This window comes from Chamaea fasciata, unplaced genomic scaffold (genome assembly GCF_029207755.1).
Source record: "Chamaea fasciata isolate MVZ Bird 193981 ecotype frontalis unplaced genomic scaffold, bChaFas1.0.hap1 SCAF_21, whole genome shotgun sequence".
NCBI lineage: Eukaryota > Metazoa > Chordata > Aves > Passeriformes > Sylviidae > Chamaea > Chamaea fasciata.
The window spans coordinates 3,521,711-3,541,835 of record NW_027094106.1 but is presented as its reverse complement, the minus strand read 5'-3'; the positions used below and the strand labels follow the sequence as shown (position 1 = coordinate 3,541,835).

Here is a 20,125-nt window from a genome sequence, read left to right as displayed (position 1 = left end):
CAGCAAACCCCACACAGATCACATTGATATGAAATAATGACTAATAGATCACTAATAATATGAAACACAATTTGCAGAGACAAGTGTGCTACAGACAGTGGCATGTCCCACCAAAGCCTGTTCCTCTAGAGAAGGCTGCACCTGTGGCCAAGCCCTCCTCTCCTTGGAATTTGGACATTTCAGCACAGCCAAGGGGCAAAGCCCAGCCCATGCTCAGCATCCTCAGTTCCTCAGGCTGAGAAGTCCCTGCCCCAAACCTGTACCGTACATGTCATCATTCTCTCACAGATCCTGTATTCCAATCAGATTGGAAACAATTTAAGAACTCAGCAAACTATTCTCTATCTACATCAGCATAAAGTTGGCAAATAAAATAAAAAATCCTTGTAGTCGCTGAAAGACATAAGAAATCTATTCCCCAAAGCAAATTCTTTCAGTAATGACACTCACAACAGAAAAATAATGATGCCCAGCAAGAGTGTAGGGAACACTTTCAGCATAGAAAGTGGGGAGACAAGATAACATGTCTGCAAAACCAGCAGCCTTCAAGTAGAATTATTCACTGTCTGTACAGGCTCCACACACCCTGGGAGTATCTTTTTTAAATAATAAAGATGCAGTTATTTCCTGTTCAGGATGGTCCACTCAAGCCCTGTATTAGGAAGCCATTCTGCTGGCTGGAATTCAAGCTGCAACTTCATCTGACTATCAATAACTTGCTAATTACTCTCTCCTGATACAGACAGATGCACTGCAACTCTATTCCAGAGCTGTCATTAACCTACAAGGTCACACAGTTCCACAGCTCTGAAGTCTCCCAGGTAAAAAGAGAGACAAATATAGGGGGTGTGATTGAAAAAAAAAAAATTCACATGTAGGATATAACACCCTGTGGGTCAGGCACATTCAGTTTATTAGGTTTACCACTAGCATTAAGCAATAATAAACAAAAAAGGCTGATTTACATAAGCATTTTCTCTGTAATTTTAAGGACAAAATATTGCCAGACTAATGGTCTTCCTTGTGGTTAAATCACCTTTCAGAGAGATTGGAAGGTTGAGATCCTTATTTTGCTAAGCTGTGCACAAGTTCACAGGATGAGAAAATCAGCATGGATTGTCAGCTCCTTGGGACAAGAAGAATCAGGGCACTGCTGTGAGATGGAGCCCAAGTGAAGTCAACTGTCATTTCATCTTTTCAATATACAAACACTTTAGAATTAAAAAGGTGTTAAAAATAAATTGCATTTTCTCTTCACTGTATATGAGTGATGTAGACAACTGCATTTAAATCATGCTGGCTTGGCTCTGCCTGTTCTTGCTGCCCTGATGCTTTTGAAATAAAGGTTTGAAATAAATCCTACTGAAGTCAACAGAAACGTCCTGCAGCTCTGGAACAGCACCTGAGGGGCTGATTTTCAGCAGTACACAAGTTTTCAGGTGCTGGGGAAACTGGGAGGTGCATCTAGCGGGGGGTACCCCACCAAATTCTTGCAGACCTATGGAAAGAAAAGAGTGGCTGGCCCAGCTGGAGATGGAAAACATCAATGGTCTGGTGACTAAACATCTATATTAAAAGCAGTGTTTTGCATGAATCTGGAAACTGCACTTCCACCAGTATAAACAGCCAGAAGCAAACTGGTACAATTTAGATGCTCTGGAAACAAAGAGCTCCCTACTGAAATGGATCACTTTAAAACAGCTCTCAAAGACCAGGAAGGAACAAGGAGGGTGAGAGGAGAAGCCAAAGAAGCAGCAGATAATTCATTCCTACAGCCTAGACAATCTTCTCTAGCCCAGAAGCAGAAGGATTGGCTTTAAGGAAGCTGGATTCAGAGAAAGCTTTATTATTTCTCAACATATGCCTCCTCCCTTTCCCTTCTGGTACAAAGGGTGTAAAACAAATTTGCTACTCAAGCACAAAACCACCACCACCTCTGTTTGTGGTAGGCTGAGACAGCCAATCCTCCCTAAAGACTTGAGCCCAACTCCTGCTCAGCCCAGAGTCCCTTATTATCTTGATGTCACCACTCAGAGCACTTCCCATTTAGCATTCCAAAGATGGTATCTGTGATTAGGCACTGCTTCATTCTCCTGCTCCCAATAGCAGGGAGTACACAGAATGGAGCATTTGCTTTCATGGGATTTGTGTTATTTGTGTTAGCATGAGACACTAACACCAACACAAACACAAACATGCTCACGCTGGTTACATAGAAGAAGCTGACTTTGGGCTGGGACTGCTGGCAAGCCTGAGGAAACGGCTCCCAGGGAATGAAATCCAAAGCCTCTTCAATGGGAACTGGGTCCAGAAGTCAAAAGCAGCTTTCCCAAGAATTTATATAACTTAATCTCAAGTAATTCTAAAATTTCCGGCTACATAGGGGACCAATCATTGTCTGCATGCTGCGTTCTGCTCCCTCACTCAGGTCCCCAAGAGATGAAATCAGCTCGGCCACCCCAACTGCAGAGGTCCATCATTTCACAGGCCTACTCTGATTTTATTTGGGGAATGCACATAATCCAATCATAAAATCAAAGCAAAAGCTATTATGTAACAGATGGCAAACTGCAACACATGGCAGACATGCCTTAAAAAGAGAAGTAGTATTTCAGTCCTCTGCAGCACCCTCGGGAGAGCTTTGAACACTGATCAGATCACAAACACTTGCACAAGGCTGGTAAAGATGTGTTTTACATAGCAAGACACAAAGCAGGGGTTTGCTTCCAGCTATGCTACAGGTCAGTGGTAGAGAGTTAAAGGAAAACCCAGGAGAACTTGTCTAACCACCTATTCTGTGGTTCCCTGCCATGTGCTGTTCCAGAGGCATCCAACTCCCTCTCTCCCTGGCCTCTGAAAGCATTACCAGCCCAAGGGTCACACAACCCAATTATGCAATACTAAAAGCAGAGAGACCACATGATTTACACCCAACAGCTACACTGGCATCACTTGCTGATTTATGTTGTTTTTCTCCCATTTTCTGCTTTTCTTCCTCTGCTCAGGCAGTCCCATTTCGCAGGATATCTCAGTTACGCTTCCAGCTCAGCAATACCTGTGATGGTTAATCATGTCTGTACATCTGAGCTGTCAGCAGATCCGGGCAGGTCATTTTCCAAAAGGAAAAACTATGGAGGCAATTTTCACAGCTGGAGCTCCCATCTCACCTCAAGCCAACACAGCTCCTGCCTCACCCTACGTGGATTCAGCTGGCAGAGATGGGTTTGTCTTGTTATGTCAGACACGCTGCTTCCAAAAGCCTCTGGCTGTTTCTGGAGGAGGGCACTCCTGGATCCAAAGTTCTCTGCTTCTCAGATTTCTACAAGAACTGCACACTGCCAGCATCTTAACAATCAGTGGGTTTTATTATATCACTCATTCCTGTATCACACATCAATATATCCCAACTACTGCAGGATCCAGCCTTTGTGCCATGTCACGTTGCACTTCACAGCATTCCCCCATCTTCACAAAGTGTAAAACAAGTCAGAGCACAGGAGGTGAATACCTGCAGTAATTCAGTCACACAGGTAGGACAGAGAGCTGGCAGGTAGTTATAACCACACAGCTCAGTTTCAAAGTCCAAAACTCCCCTGAAACCCATCACACACAGAAGAAGAAGCAGCAGCTGTATGTGCCCCTAGAGCCAGAGTCGGCATCCCAGCCAGTGCCCAACATCCCTGCAGGGGAGATGGCAATATGCTGTCACATGGAGCCATGCACTGTTCCTGGAAGTCTCCACATCCACACCTGCCTGCACCTCTGCCCTTGCACAGGGACCACTGGGGGACACACTCAGCCCACACTCACAAGACACAGCAGCATCCCAAGTGCCACAGAGTGCCCTGCCACCAGAGACAAGCTCAGTTCCCAGCTGGAAGTTTGAATACCATTTCATATTTATGCATTCCCAGCATGTCCTTCAGCCTAGTCCGTTGTTTGGAACACAGAGCCTTTCCCCTCCGTGGCATCAGCCTGACAGATCCATCAGTGAGCGCTGGAGAAGCCTGGCCAGCTTGCATTCTCCCTGCACTACCTCCATCCGTGCCCTCCTCCCACACAGCACACCAAAGCTGATGGATGAATGTGTGGATTCATGGACACAGCACTAGGTCCTTCCACAGACAACTCTCCATGACCTTACACCACTGGACAGCCCAGGGCTCCTCAGGGAAAGTCTCTTCAGCAGCAGCAGAGTTCAGCAAAGGTTCCACCCCAGAATGTCCCCAGCCATAAGGAGGAAGTGCATGCAGGATCCCAGAGCAATGGCACAGCCTGGGATCTGGCTGGTGCTGTGCCTCAGGTCCCTGAGGTGGCATCACACCCAGAGGGGCCCAGCAAGCACATCTGGGGTCCTACAAGCAGTGTCCAGTACCTGAGCCAAAGCACAAGATGTCCCATGTCACCATACAGGTGAGGTTCAGGAAGGGCAGAGCCTTCCTGTGCTCTTGGGAGGTTAAAAAGAAACTGACAACCAACTGAAAGCCTGCAGTACTCTGTATGCTCACAGCTCCTGCTTCTATCCCATGTGAGCATCCAGAACACTCGTGCTCAGTATCCCTCACCTGTTATTGTGCTCATGCTTCTCCTGAGAGGAAAGAGGCAAGCCAGCATCATTCCTCCTATCTCACACATCTCACACAAGTAACATGGTGCCACACAAATGGCAGAGCCAGGAATCAACTCTGAGCTTCCCAAACCCAGACATGCCAGCCCCAAACACTTCCTTTCATGATAACATTCACTGTACAACAGATCCCAAGCCAGAACTCAGGGCTAAACCACAGAAGACAAAGAAGAGAGGAGGGAAGAGTCTCTTCACTTCAGGTTTCATCTACCCACAGAGCCACATCCACTTCCAACACCAGGCACACAAGGAGAGGTGGTCACTCCCCTCACCTGAGCAGCACAGCAGCTGCTGCTGAGAGCACTTAAAGGCAGGAAAGAAGCACTGACTGTCCCTCCTCCATCCATTTTCTCTCACTCAGTTTCTAAAGACTGAAAGTGCAAGTGTTTAAAACTTACTTCCTTGCATTCCTAACACAAACAAGTCATCAAGAAATGCTCCCAAAGGGTGGGAAGCCCCAAGCCTCTGCTTGCCCCTGACTGAGAAGAAGGGAAGGCAGGGGACTAAGCAGACCCACATGCTGAATGAAGGCTGTAAATAAAGACATTTTTGGTGATGTTTATTTTGGCAGTTATTAGAGGGAGGAGACAAAAAATCCAGAAGCCATCCTCACAGAAAATGTCAACACTTTCCCAAGTTTAATGAGCTTGATTTTTTTTTTTCCCCAAAGGCCATATGAAAATGCAGCAGCGAAAAACCACACAGGACAGCTGAGGGAACAGAGGAAAAGGATGTCTCCACAGAGACATCCAGTATTCTGAAAGATATCAGTTAAATCACTACTGGCCTCATTTTACAAGCTAAGAGGCTGAGAAAGGGCAATGAATTAAGAATTTATAAAGATGGACAGATAAAGGTTCAGGCAAATCTTCAAGGAAAAAAATTGAAGGATGGCTTTTTTAGAGATTTGATGAAGTCACTTTAATAATTTATCTCACTACAAATTAAGACACTGATAATCAAAGGTGATGCCCTTCAGAAATTAAGGGCATGTCCACACTGGAAGGCAAGATAGTATATCCCTCTCTCCCCCACACGTTCTCAGTAGCTCCAGATAGTTATTTTAAATCCCTCATTGAACAACACCAAATTAACAAAACCCTGGAATGCTGTACAACAGCGGTCTCCAGGGAGCACACAGAAACTTGCACAGGATATGGAAAAGAGGTCTTGGGTTATCTCTGCCATCCTTCCCAGGCCATGTAATTCCCTATCTGCTTGCATTCATGCCTGCCCAGTCCAAGCCTAAGAGTGTATGGAAGCATCAGATGCATCCCACTGGGATTGTGTATAATTATCTGAAACAATCACCTCCAGAACTGGTGACCAGGAGTGCTCTGGGCTTGCCCTGAACCTAGCTATTAGATTCTGTTAGCATTTTACAGTGCACGATGCCTTGATCCTGTTTGGGTTTCAAACAGCCAACTGCAACACTGCTCTGCCCAGTCCTTATGACACTGACAAAACAAGCAAAGGAAAATCAGTAGTAAAGTTTGTCTCTTCTTATGATGTACTTATTGCAGAAGAAAGACAAAGGAAACCATCAGGAAACCACTGTGTTCAAGCCAGAGAAAGCAGTTTTAATAACAGTTTTCTGAGGGCTGTTCTGTTTAGAAGTTCACAGCCATCAAAATATGTATTTTCTGGTCTATTCCCTTTGACTTCCACATCATAACTGGGAGTTTCAGCATAAGTTGGGAGTTACACACAGAACACCTCAGTTCAGCAGGGCAAGCTGGTCCCTAGGAAAGGGATGACAAAGAAAGGTAATGAAATTATGTATTCAGAACCTGGAACGTCCTGCTCTGAATCTGTCAGTGAGTTACTGAAAAATTGGTACAGGTTCAAGATCTCTCCAAAGCCAAGACAGCAATTTCGTAACATATAAAAAGAAAACATAAATATCTCTAACAAGGGATGCAAACACCAAAACTGCCTACAGTGACAACTGGGGGAGCTGAAAGATCAAATTGAGAGATGCTGGATAGAGTAAAAAAGAGTGTGTGTGCCACAGCAGCAAACCCAGAGATCCCTCACCAAAACTGGGTGAGAGCTTCCTGTACGGAAGGGGAACTGGACCCCTCAGGCTCTGCAGCTACTTCACTGTGTTATTTGGGGCAGCTCCCAACAGTCAGCAGAGATGACCCGGGGACAGAGATGACTGTCCAACACACAGGGCTGTTCTGAAGCCAAGTTAAGAGATGGTCAGACTGTCCATGCACAAAAGTGTCTCTGAGATGTCTCAGGAGACCCAAGTTTGATTCTTGGCTCACTCCCAGCCAAGGAGTGTCACCTGTAGAACAGGATGAACAGCTTTAGCAAACCAAATCCATTATGTCTTGGGTTTCTGCAAAATACTTTCTTCATTACATCAACAACTCCCTGCTTTGAACTTCCTTTGTAAAGCACTTTGAGACCGACTGATAAAGAACAAAGCTCTCCAAGAGGAAGATGTTTCTGTCAGATGTTCCAGCATCCCAGGTGAGCTCTGTCACTTACAGCATGAAGCAACTCTATTTTTTATACTGTGAACACAACTAAATCACCCAGATTCCCAGTTAGAACAGACTTGAACAATCTTGTAGCAAGATTCTGCTTTGTGTAAAGTAGCTATATAGGATTTGGGAGGCCAAAACTGTGCCAGAGCTGTTTTTCTGCCTCCTCACCTTTGCAGTGCAGGGCTGTGGATGACACTTTCTGCCCAGGTGACCCCGCAGCACAAGCCAAGCGCACCAACAGCAAGCAGAGCTCTCACACAAACAACTGAACTCTAAAGCACCTGATGGGACATCGAGACCTGCCTCACTGACAGCAAGGAGAGGGCAAACCTGGATCCCTCATGGCCATGGTGTATGTTTTATAAGCATGCTTAAACAATTTGGGAACAAATAAGGTCAAGTTAGCTTATGTAAGCACAAGAGCCATTGCCTTGCAGCAGCTAGAGCTGCTATTTCAGGAATCTGTCTCTTCACTTAATGTTCCTGGCCGTTGATTCTCCCTCATCTGCCTCTTAGCTTTGCCTGCATAATTCAGTGATATCCAAGACTGCACTTTTGTCTCGCATTGCTTCTTCCCCAGTTCCAGCTCATATCACTGCCTAACCCATCCCAGATCTCCCTGGTGAGGATGCCCCTCACCAAGGGATCTCAGCAGGTATGCAGTGCAATCCCTGAGGCAAGACAGGATAAGCAGGCAGACACCAGGAGATAATATCTTGTCCTCTCTGACAGCCTTAAGCCTGCCAGGGCAATCCTGCAGCTGGGGAGCTACAGCCTCCTAGCTGCAGATGTGACCCAGGACACAGAGCGTGGCAAAGCCTTCAGGTGACAGTCTCCTCGTGAGCAACAGCACTGCTTGAATTACAAGAGCACATCAGTTAAAGAGTCCCAAACCTGTCCCTGGGTCAAGGGAAAGGTACAAAATTCTCGGTTATCACTTGTCAGGGACAGTGGCGGGAATGGCCAATGACAAATACAAACATTTCAAGCAGATGCAAGGCAATAAATATCATTTTCTACAGCATCTTTCAGTCCAGGTTCTCATAGGTAAGCACCCACATCTGCCAGCATCTACTCACTTACATACTCACCTCTAAAATATGGCCCATGGAAACAAGTCTCAGAAGAAAAGGGATGAGACCGAGCTGCAGGAGAAACTCAGAGTTCTGCAAATATCATCCCAGTCCTCCAGCCAAGCAGGAGCATGTGAGGACAGCAGTGACAGAAAGGGCTGTTGTTTAGTCCAAGCTCTTCCCAAACAAAGTCACCCCATAACTTCAACATCAGGCCTGGAACTTCTGCCCAACCTGCAGCTTCTCTGTCAGCCAAGCACACAACTTCCACCTGGAGACTCAGGGCTAATAAACTCTTCAGCAAGTTACCTTAGTGGTGGAATAGTCTCTTTGACAAATACCTACTTTCTACAGATTCTAAATTTGCTCAGTTTCCAGCCTCTGAGTTCCCCTAGAAGAGATTTTTTTTTACCATCTTTAAAAGAGATCAGTGACACTGTGAATATTGTTTTACTACACCATAGAACCACTGCACATTTTTACAGCTCTTACTCAGAGAAGTGCGCATTTCTGCACCACCAAAAAGACACAGAATTCCTTCTGCAGCTTTAGAAAGTCTTTCAGCACAAGTGGCAGCCTTTGGCTATGAACCAAAAACATTATGTAGAATTTAAGTCCTTGACCCCTTCCCACTACAACAATATTTAATGTGCAGCTGCCCCAGCCCCACAGAGCCACTCCAGCTGGGTTAAGTACATGGGGAAGCAGGAGGAAGGGAGACAAAACCCCCACATGTATGAACACCACCAGCAGTCTGTAAAAATGTTATCTCAGGACTTTTACAGGCCAAAAAGAGAACCAGCAGCTATATGCCACTGCCATTTAACAGTATGGGAGGCCTCCTGCCCACAGGGTAAACCTTGGACAACCCAAACAAACTGACAGTATTTCTCAGGAATTTTTCTTTAAACACACATGACCACAGACATGAGAGGCACTGAGGAAACTTCAATAGCAAAGCTCATTATAATCTTGGATGGGTTGCAAGTTGCTAAACTCTCCCTGACAAGAACAACATAAAGGCATTGTAAATGCTTGTGGTTTCCTAGTGAATCACTGAGTTCTGCATGTGTTCAGCTGCTAGAGAGAAACATGGAAATGACCAGGTTGGGAGGAGTGGCATGTTTTATGTAGCTGAGAAACGAAATCATACCTAACTCCACTCACTGGATTCCTGATGTAATCTTTAAATAAAAACTATTTCATGAAACTGAGGGTCCAGAATTATAAACAACATCTTTAAATTCCCTGTTTTAAACTTGCTTAGATTTTTGACTCTCCTTGACAGAAAGAAACAGATCTAATTGTTCTGCTTCAATACAGCAAATTATAGAAAAGCCGAAATTACCGTGTAGCCAGCATGAGTAAGTAATGAAAGCTACCCTTAGAAAGAGGTCATTATTACAGTTATGTAGAAACTCCAAGACTGGAATCTCCCATGTCATCAAATTTAGTCACCACATCACAGCATTAATTTGTCTGCTTGGTTCGCCCCACATCAATCCACAAGAATAAAATGAATAGCATTTGCTTCTTCAACCTCCTGTCCCACAGATCATCTCCCATGTAACAGCTGCACCCAAACACTGTCCTCAGGTACAATTTGCACTTGCCACTGACTCAGGAGCGCTGCAATTTCTGTCACTCTTTCTTCTGTACAGATTATTTTCCAAAGTATTTTCAGGTTTCCCTGATGAACAGGGTTAGCAAGGGAGTCTGCTCCAGAAGGCCTGCAATGCCCAGGAGCCAAAAGTCCAGTGCACCTCAGCTCTACTTTTGTGGCCCTGAAGTTCATTCCAATACAGAACTTGCATGACATGTCCTGAAATTAATGTTCACAATACCATTCCATTCTTTTTCTTTTTTTTTTTAAACACCTTAAATTGATCTGTATGAGTGTATTCCCTAAAATTCAAGCTCCATCTCTTGATCTACACACAGCCTCATTGAGCTGCACCAGGAATATCACAGTGGTGTTCCAAGAATTCTGCCAGCCTGGCAGGCACAACCCAGAGCTGGTGCCATCAGGTACAAGGTCTCTAAGACCACTTAGGCTGAGCACAGTCCCAGACTGCAGCTCTGAGACCAAGCACCAGGTGAATGAAAGCAGCACCCATCAGGTGTCATCTGTACTTCAAACATGTTGGAGCTTCTTACCTCTGTCACTTGGCTGATGCTTCTGGAGATCAATTGCTCCCACTCCTCCTCTGTAACAAAGAGCTTCAGTTCATGAAGGAGCAGAACTTTGTGGAGAAGCATACAGGCCAAGGCCTGAAAGAGAAAGGGGAGAGAAGAACATGAGACTCTCCAGGGAAGGTGTTCGCAGTGTAAATACCCTGCTAAAACAAACAGCTACACACACCATCTAGGGGAGGCCAGCTTACAAAGGCTGCATACCCTCACCAAACGAGCATATCACAGACTGATTTGGGTTGGCAGGGACCCTAAAGATTATCTCATGACAGGGACCAGAACAGGGACAGGGACACCTTCCACTATCCCAGGTTGCTCCAAGCCCTGTCCTGCCTGCCCTTGGACACTTCCAGGGATGGGGCAGCCACAGCTTCTCTGGGCAACCTGTGCCAGGGCTTCACACCCTCACAGGGAAGAATTTCTTCCTAATATCCAACCTAAACCTGCCCTCCTTCAGCAAAAGGCTCAGTTTGAAAACATTCTCTGGGTTGTTACAGAGTCACCCCTCAGGAGAAAGGGTGGTGGGTTTTGGCTGAATGCACATATATATAAAAAAGAAGGTCAAAGGGGAGTGAAGGGATCATTACAGTTCTAGATTTAGGCACGAATATCCAAAACATGTTTTAGCAGTTGCTCCAAGGGCATCACTGTCAGTCTCCCCAGGTTTTCAGGCAGCACCTTCAAGTGACTGCATCCTTACTGGGTCCTGACCAATGCAATAGGCACAAATAATAAAAAATAAAAGCTGGCAGGAAAGCAAATGCTTCATTTCTAAGGAATACTAGATGGGAGCTGCTGTTCACAGCAGCACTCGGCCTTGCCCTGGAGCCAAACTTGCTCATTAAGCCTCTACATTAACACAGAAATGAAAAGAATGGCCACTAGAAAACCAACAGTAATCTGCAATCTTCTTAGATATCCTTTTCTATTCCAGAGTTCCTATTTTAAGGCTTTCTTAGGTACAAGAAAAAAAATGCAGCATTAGTCAAAGCCAAAATAGAGAAATGCACAAAATACAGTAATGAGGATTAGTACAAATAGCTTAGAGGATTTAAGGGGGAATTTTTTGTAGCAGCATGCAGTTAGTAAGTAAATTCTACACATATAAAGAAAATAACGTTGCCTCTAGCTGCCATCACACAGACCAGACTTGAATGCAGTTACAAACATCAAAAATCAGGATTTACAAGAGCTAATCTCATCCAAAGAAAGCAATGGCTGCTGTTCTTCAACCACATATCACAGAAAACAAATGAGCAAAGCTTGCAAAGCTCCTTATGAAAGACATCATTGAGATTAAAAGTCTGAGACCTCAAGGGTAAAAACAACCTGGTGATACCCAACCTGGCCTCCAGGGACCCCTTGGGTCCAACAGAAACAACCTGAAAAACATGGAGCAGGAGGCGAAAAACTTCTTTTGGGTCATTTCCAGGGAGTTATTTACTGAATAATTGAAAGTGAGCAAAGGGAAGAAATCCCTGGAACTCCTGAGCTCAGAAGAACCAGCCAGAGTCGAAGGCAGTCAAACAGAACACATCCCAAGCTCAAGGAGGTCTGTGTTTCCTATACAACACATTCCAGGCTTCTGGGACTGAAGGGATACTGGAACACAGGTTGTTCCCTGGAGAACACCAGCACTTGTATCTGTTTCACCACAGATAATGTCACACATCCTTGTAAGCTTACCTCCAGTTTGCACCAGTATGGCCAGCAAAGAGAATTAGCCAAACAGAAGGAGCTTTCATTACACACAGAAATTCCGTTCTTTACTGGAAGGTAAAAATGCAGCAGGGAACCAGTGAGACCATGTCAGAAGATTTTTGCTCATTCAGTGAGAGAGAACACCCTAACACCATCTTCAAGGCAGGCAGGTTTACACATTCCTTGTAATTATGGAGAGGCTGTGTCTCACAGAACAAATTATGGCACGTCTGCATGTGTCTACCAAATGTAGTGAAAAGTCACTTCAGCGCAATTACAAAGAGAACATGACCCTCGGAGTGGATGAAAGACTGTAATTCATTCTGAAGGGCCCAGGCAGGGTCACAAACCTCAGGGCACCAGCTCCTCTCTGACAATTACAAACACATTTATACTGCAAGTGGGTGTAAAGCAGAGAGAAGGATCATGTTAAGGCATCCTGGGATATCCCAGGACTACAGGTTAACTCCAGAGGCACCAGTGACAAGGGCCAGCTCGGGGACTGCTCCAGTCAGCAGTGCGTAGGAGCACTGCAATTTAATGAGGAGAAGAACTGGGAGGAAATCAAACCATCCAACGGAATGGGAGCTCTGGAGACTTGAGACTCATACAGTGCACTGACAGCAGTCCCTGAATGGGACCTGCCCTTCAGTAAGCACTAAGCTTGAAAAGTATTTTAAAAGAAAGGGAAAAAAAATCCAAACCACTGGGCATTCCCTTCTGTGTGACATAAATGAGGAAGCCAGAACACCCAATCATCTGAGGATCCTGGCTGGTGCTAGCACTCTTCAGTAATTCTGTCACACTCAGAGCTTTCACACCTCCAGCCTGTGTATTAGATTCCAGAAAAGTGAAAATGTGTTTTGAGTTTCACATAATTAAAACACTGCTATTGCTCTACTCAAAATTATTCTTTTTCCTGATTGTTTTTTAAACCAATGATAATTTAGTACTAAGCACGAACAACTTTTCTCATTTGAAACAAAAAAATAAAATATTTTCTTGTTGGTTGAAATAAAATTTGGTTTAAGAACATCTCAGTTAGAGAGTAAACATGACACTAATAACTACAGGGTCATCAGCACCATGCTATGCTATAGTTTAAGGTTATCATACTCATCCCAGAGTCAATGACTTCTCTGCTCCTAGAGCTGTTATTAACATACAGCCCTTGTACAGCCTATTCTTTCACAGCAAACTGAACACTTCAACACCAAAGTTAAACCACAAGGAGAGGGACTGACATCAGTGGACTCAGCCAAAAACATCAGGGGCAGAACCAAAACTAAAATCAAGTTCTTCAATCTTTCTCCAAGGGTAAACCCACTTCTCAATCCTCCTGCTGATGCCATCCCACCTCAGCAAATTCAAACCAAACCAGGAGGGGCACCAAGCTTTCTTTAGAAGGTGGTGCAACCATCACATGTCACTCACAGCATCCGTAAGCACATGCAAAAGGATCCTGATGTCACCAGAAGATTGCTTAACAGGCAAATGTACCAAAGAAAACAATCCAGCAACCAGGAGCACAAAGCTGCCACATCCTCTTGGAAAGCAACAGTCCTCAGCAATGGCTTTTCAGCCACAATTCATCTATCAGGGCTGGGAAACATCAAACCACTGGGTGGGAGGGCATGGAATAGCTCCCTGTCGAGTAGTCCCTGGCAGGAATTGCAAAAAGGATTTTGAACACTCAAAGAACAATCCCTTTCATGACCTTCAGGAGTTTCACCAGGCACAAAGAGCTTTGCTTTATCATCTCATACAAAGGGGGGTAAGAGTATGAGCACTTTCCATAAGTAAAGAGAGACCCAAAGTCAGTCAGGTCTTCAGGAGTCATTTCCTTGAGGTGGCAGAGAAACAGCTCTGCTGTTGCATTTCATTTTCCTTGTTTTATCTTCTCCAATACATGGGCACAATGCAGCTGAAAGCAGATGTGTTAGAGGTGTGACATTCATGCACATGGGAGTGAACGTTCATCACCCCACACCTGCTTTAGAGGGCTAGTCAGAGACACCACAAGCCACCTTCTTGCCCATCTCAACACATCCCACTTTCCGGGAATGCAAACACTCAATGTTTTTAATGAAAATAGCCTAAAAAACAAAATGAGCATGCTCAGGGGATTTTTGAAGCCATCTCCTGGGAATGAGGATCTTCCCATCCCCAGCCACTTCTGGAAACACGTCACTGGAGCACCACCAAATTTTAGTAGCGGATTTTAGTAATCCAAAAAAGATCTTTTCAGAAATGAAGAACAGTCACAAAATTTACCCATGTTCAGTTCTATGATGCAAAGCTTTCATCAAAACTTCTGAAATACAGAACCACACACAGAGCACCTTAGGAGGAGCCAAACCACCCCAGCCAGCTCCAATCTTTTGCATCAATATTTTCAGCCCTTGTAATTTCTCACAGCTCATCATTCACCCTTAATATATTCATGATGTGTCTTTTACACATGACCAGCTGCATGTTTTACCATCAAATCACAGACCAGCAGCAATCTGAAGTTTGGAGAGTACTTCCATAAAATCCAGCACATACCTGGAGCTCAAGCACTTGACAACCCAGTTGCCTCTCTCCCTCCTGCCCTCCCCAGCAACACTGGTATTTTGGAATGTCTTACAAGCATTTGGCAGTTTTGGAGGCTGGCAGAACAATACTGTCCCCAAGAATATCATAGAAGATTCTCTGCATTTTCTCAGTGCCAAATCAAGCCTGCTGTGTTCCTGACAGCCCTACAAGAGAGCCAAGTATTATCAACACTTCCCAAATGGACAAAAATAGCGGGAGACTCAAGAGTCCCAGCTACCAAACTCCAGTCCAGTTGAGAAAAGAGGGTTGTCATCCCCCCATATCCACAGTCTCTGAAATGAGAATGTGTGAGAATAGTTACAAGCAGCTGACAGCCAGATCAGAGCTTTTTCTAAAGGGAGCTGTATGCTGCAGTGCATCCTATGCACTAAAAGCCACCCAGTTGCCATAATTTTCTCCTTAATGTCAGTTTCTAAAAAGAACATAAAACAGTAAAAATTGTAAAAAAAATAAAATACAAGGGAAGTCTTTTCAAGCAGGCACAGTAGATACACATACAGACTCCCACATATATTTATCAAGCATACTACTAAATAAGGCAGAAAGGCTCATTATCAGTCCACGTGGGAGCAGAGAACAAGCAATAACTAAGGGCAGTGCTGACCCTAAGATTTTCCGTGGCTTTGTTCATTTCTCTCTTATCTACAACAATTACACAAAACACCATCCTGTGCACAATGTTGGGATTCCTTTCTGAAACAGGCAATGTGCTCACTGCAGTCACCAAGATGTGTCAGATACAAAAAAGGAGCATGAGTGGAGTTTGCACACAACCCAACTTTACCCTGCACAGGGAAGGACAAGACATCTGGCCTAACCATTAAATATGGTAATGGTTAAACCCCCACCAATCCAGCCACTGTTTTCCCGTTGACAGCAGGTCTCTAGCACAGGTAGGTCGGAAGTTGCTCTCCCCAGTCACCAGCCAGGTGAGCTGGATGGAGGGGAACAGATGGAGATGTTTTCAATCACTGCAGTTGTGAAAGAGAAAAAGAACAAAACAAACAAGCCTTTGCAAGACTGTAGAGATTCTGTTTGCAATCCTGAAGAGATGAAGGCATGACCTAAATTCAGAGTTGTTCTTCCAAAGAAAAGCACTCTGTTAAATAGAAGGACACTTGTTTCTGATGCAAAAATAAACACTTTTCAGTCCCAGGTGGTTTAGGATACTGGCTGGAGGTGGCTTCGCAAACAAGTGAAAAAAGACTGCCACCCAGGCACACTCCTGAGGGAAAAGACACTGAAAGCAGCAGCCACCACTGCCACCATCAGAGGAGCAGGAGCCTTAAGATGTGCCTGCACTGTGACACACCAAACCCCAACTCTGAGTTTTCACACAGCTGCTCTGCTGGGTGATCCCAAAGCAGTTTGCAGGCTACAGCTGAGTAACCCTTCCAAATTCCCTGACAGCCATTTCCAGCTTTCAGAAAAGAGGCAGCAAGTTTGCCTGGCTTGCCTCAAGCACATGGCAGGACAAAAACTCCCATTAAATCTGACCCAGGACAGTATTTGAGCTTATCACACCTCCTTACATTTTGTAAAAGAAGCAGTGGGGAGTTTAAATGCTAGCCAAAGACACGAAGATGGATTTTCCCTCATCTTTTGGCTGTTGTTTTTGCAGCATGAACAAAGTTTATTAACATGAAACATGTCACCAAGTGTAGCAAGAGCATCTTATCCCCTTTATGTTATATATACACATGTATATATAAACCATTTTACTTGAAAAATTACAGGTTTGTGCAATGCAAATACATTTTAAGAAGTGCAGAAGCATCAGGAGTTTTAGTAGTATCAACATTCCACTGCTCTTGGAAGTCCAGGAGACAAAAATATACAGCTGATATCACACCACAAAGGCCACTGGTATTTCAGAGCACTGATGTCTCCCTTCTGGCACAGAGCCTGCCCTGCCAGCACATCTGACTCAGTGCCAGCACACAGCATAAAACAGCAGCTCTCAGTGTGTAATCCTCAGCATTAAGACTATTCTACAGCAACAGGGATATGGCAAAAAATAATTGCACTTCTAGAAATTCTCTCCTCCCAAGCCCTTTGAGACTCCAGTCTCATGAATCACATGCTGCACTTGTGACAAATGCTACCAGGAAAGCTGGGTAAAAGAACAGAGGCCAAGAATATGGGGAATTCTAAATAAGTTTTCTTTGAATTGTAATAAATAAACTATGAAATAAATTCCTCAGCTATCTGTAATTTATGACATGTTTGAAATAAACCAGCCAACCCACTCCAAAATCCAAAAGCTCCACCTTACAGCGGTATTGGTTACAGAAGAACAACCTGTCATTTGTTACTACAGAGCAGGAGATCCAGAGCATCACAGCAAAAGCCTCTTCCAATTACTCTTAAAGCTTTTTTAAAAAGAAAACAAATAGCATCCGAAGCCATGAAGCAAGATCCAATCTACCTCTACCCTCACTTCTGCTCATACAGTCAAACTATTTTAATTTTACATTCACACTGGATGTGGGATGGAGACAAAGGCTCCAACAGAGCAGTTTTGAGTTTCAGGGTCTCTTATTTCTCAGCCAGGTTTGATTCATTCATTTGAGTATTTCTGAGCCCATGAGCTACAAGTCTGTTTGGTATCAGTTTGTCAGCTGAATCTGAGCTAGAAACTCACCCTTGAAGGTTATTCAAAAGGACAAATTATTAGAGGGATGGGACAAGACCCACAACAATGGATCTGTTCCACCCAGCAAATTCCCAGTAGTCTGTTCAGAGGCAATGGCTGTAAATATCATCTATGCTGTATATACCATATACTTAAAACATACAAAACTTATTTGAATGCTTTAGATAGAAAAAGTGAAAGCCAGAGGTGCTTAAGAAACGTTTGCCAAATCACTTTTCTTCAATCCCCAAATTGTAAGTGCACTATCTCACACACAGCATGTGCACACAGACATGATTCATACGTATTTCAAATCCAATGGGGAGGGAGGATAAGACAAAGCCCTGGCTTTGAAAACTATTAAGAAATAGTGGCTTAAGAAAACTATTTTTGGAAACAAAAGCTCATTTTCCCTCCTCACCACCAGTGAAACAAGGCATACACAAATAGTAGAGCCAAGACTATCATTCAGTAGCCGTCTAAAAGTTTTCAGTGTGGAAAGTGCTCACAGCTTCCGGGATAAGTGGATTGTTAGGAGGATGTAGCTGGCATGTTCAGCTGTGCAGAACTGCCCATGCAAGGACATCTGAGCAACATCACAACTATTTCTTGGTTTAAAAATCAGACATCAACTGTCACCCCAAATTTACCCTGTTATCCCTCTGATTAAGGGACCTGAGAAGAGCCTTCCCTGCACCCTGTTCCTGGCTGGCTCCATTGTCCTGCCTGGCACAAGGACATTGTCAGTCACTAGACAGACTCCTGGTACCTGAAAGCACAGGTCAGAGAGAGCTCACACTCCCCACAATGACCATGAAAACATCTCGTGTATGATCTCCTGGCTTTGGAGCCAAATTCAGTAATTCCTGCTGGAACCCAGTGTCCTCAGACTAACAAAATGGCTTTTTCAATGCATTCCCTCAGCCAGCCCTGACAAGGTGTGATGTTGCTGTCCAAGATCAGCAGCAGTCAGAAGTCAGGTCTGTCCTCCTGCCTCCAGAAACAGAGATCGTAGAAGAATGCAGAAGTGAAAACTTAGCAGAACCCCTCACCCATCATCCACCATCCCCTGCTCCCACACCTTCACAGTGCTCCACACATGCTCTGGGCCAGAAAGCAGGTTCCTCCCTCAGGGTGGCCTTGCCAAAAAGAAAAAAAAAAAAAAAGGAGATTTACGAGCTCAGGAATAAAATACTCCGTGCTAAAAAGTGATGAAAACAAATGATGTTCTATAGCTTAAAGTAAGTTCCTGTGACAAACGGATGAGAAAAATTTTGCAAGGCTGGTTAATTACAACATGTAAAGCATTTAAGTGACACCTAAATCACATTTTACAACCTTGGACAAGAAAGGCAATTTCAGTGTACTCCCACCAAACATCCTACGTCATCCAGCTCTTGCAGTCTTCAGTGATTTAGGGCAAGCCAACCTGCACTGCAGCCCAGCTTTAGACATCTTTATCTGTTCTTCCTTCCTAAAAATGCAGATTTCCACAGATCTGGCAGGTACCTTTAAACCACTCACAACACCTTACATATAATTAGCACATTGAAAATAACCGCCATACAAGACATGTTTTGCTCATTTGACCACCAGCATCATAGAGATGATCTGTTCAGGCCTTCTGGAGCACAAAAATGATGAATGAACTCTGTGGGTTTAACTTTTATTCCTAAACCTCTCCTTCTGGCTGGTTTAAACATGCAGAACAGCAATGTGCAAACAAAAAGTGGTTGTGTGTCCTCCTGGGACTGTTTGAAAATACATCCATACAGTAATTCCATTGCAGCTCAACTTCCCAGTCACTATCTCAGCAGTGGAAAAAATGGAAAAGCAATCACCTGCTGAAGTAGCAGGTGAACTGGATCCCTCATCTCCATGAGAAAGGCTCAAGACCAAGACTCAGGGATGACAAAAGTGCCTCCAAGTAGAGGAAAACCACAGGATGTGCAGCTAGATCAAACCTTGGTCCCTAGTTTGGATAGTCTACTTTTGGGTTTCAGGTGTTGCTACCTTTCTTCTGGAAAAGAACAAAGCTCCCTGGAGCAGAGACAAAACTGTCTGCAAAGGAATCTCCATCTTCCCACCCCTCCTGCTAACTCCCCTCTCCTGTCTATTTTTATCATCCTTCACCTATGGCTCAGGTGTCCTGCTCTAGCAGCAAGGAGAAGTTAAGCAACCTGTTATGATTCCACTGCTACTCCCAGGGCTCTGAAGAGCAGCAGCTGATTGATCAGATGAGGTGCTCACTTCATTCTGCTGTGACTGAGGATTTGCCAGACAACAGAAAGTTTATGCCATTAGTCACACTGGCACATCCTCCTCCTCCCCCACAACCTGAGAATGGCTATAGCATGACAAGCACTTTAACCACTGCTGCTCAATCTGGCTGAAAATGTGGATTGAGCTACACCTCACACAAACCACCTTTATATAATGCTGCTGTACCTACAGGAGTTGTGTCAGTCTAGACCCTGCAGGTAAAGATTCTCATTGATTTCACTGACACAGCCACAACAGATGGGTTTTAAATGTACTTGAGACAGCAGAAACCCCAGGACTAGCAGTCCTGGCAGATCATTTATACAGCTTGCAGACCTCATATACAGCATTCACTCACACACAGGGTTCTTCATGCCCTAAACCATCATTAATTGTTTAACCAGGGACTCTGCAAATCACATTCTCTTCACTGCTGCCAAGGAATGGACTTTTTCATTGCTTGGTTCTCCTACAAACAGTGCTCTGGAGGGTGTTCTTGCCAGAGGAAAAGCCTCAGCTTGCACTTGACCAACCAGAA

The 20,125-nt window shown here is 44.4% G+C and overlaps 1 protein-coding gene across 1 annotated transcript in view; it reads right to left on the bottom strand.

The window, feature by feature from the left end:
- The window catches only part of MYBBP1A (MYB binding protein 1a), a 54,672-nt gene that overhangs the window by 3,130 nt on the left and 31,417 nt on the right, over nucleotides 1-20,125 (bottom strand). Inside the window, exon 25 of the mRNA XM_066201890.1 lies at nucleotides 10,356-10,469. Coding sequence (XP_066057987.1) covers nucleotides 10,356-10,469 — 114 coding nt within the window. The remainder of the gene's footprint in view (nucleotides 1-10,355; nucleotides 10,470-20,125) is intronic.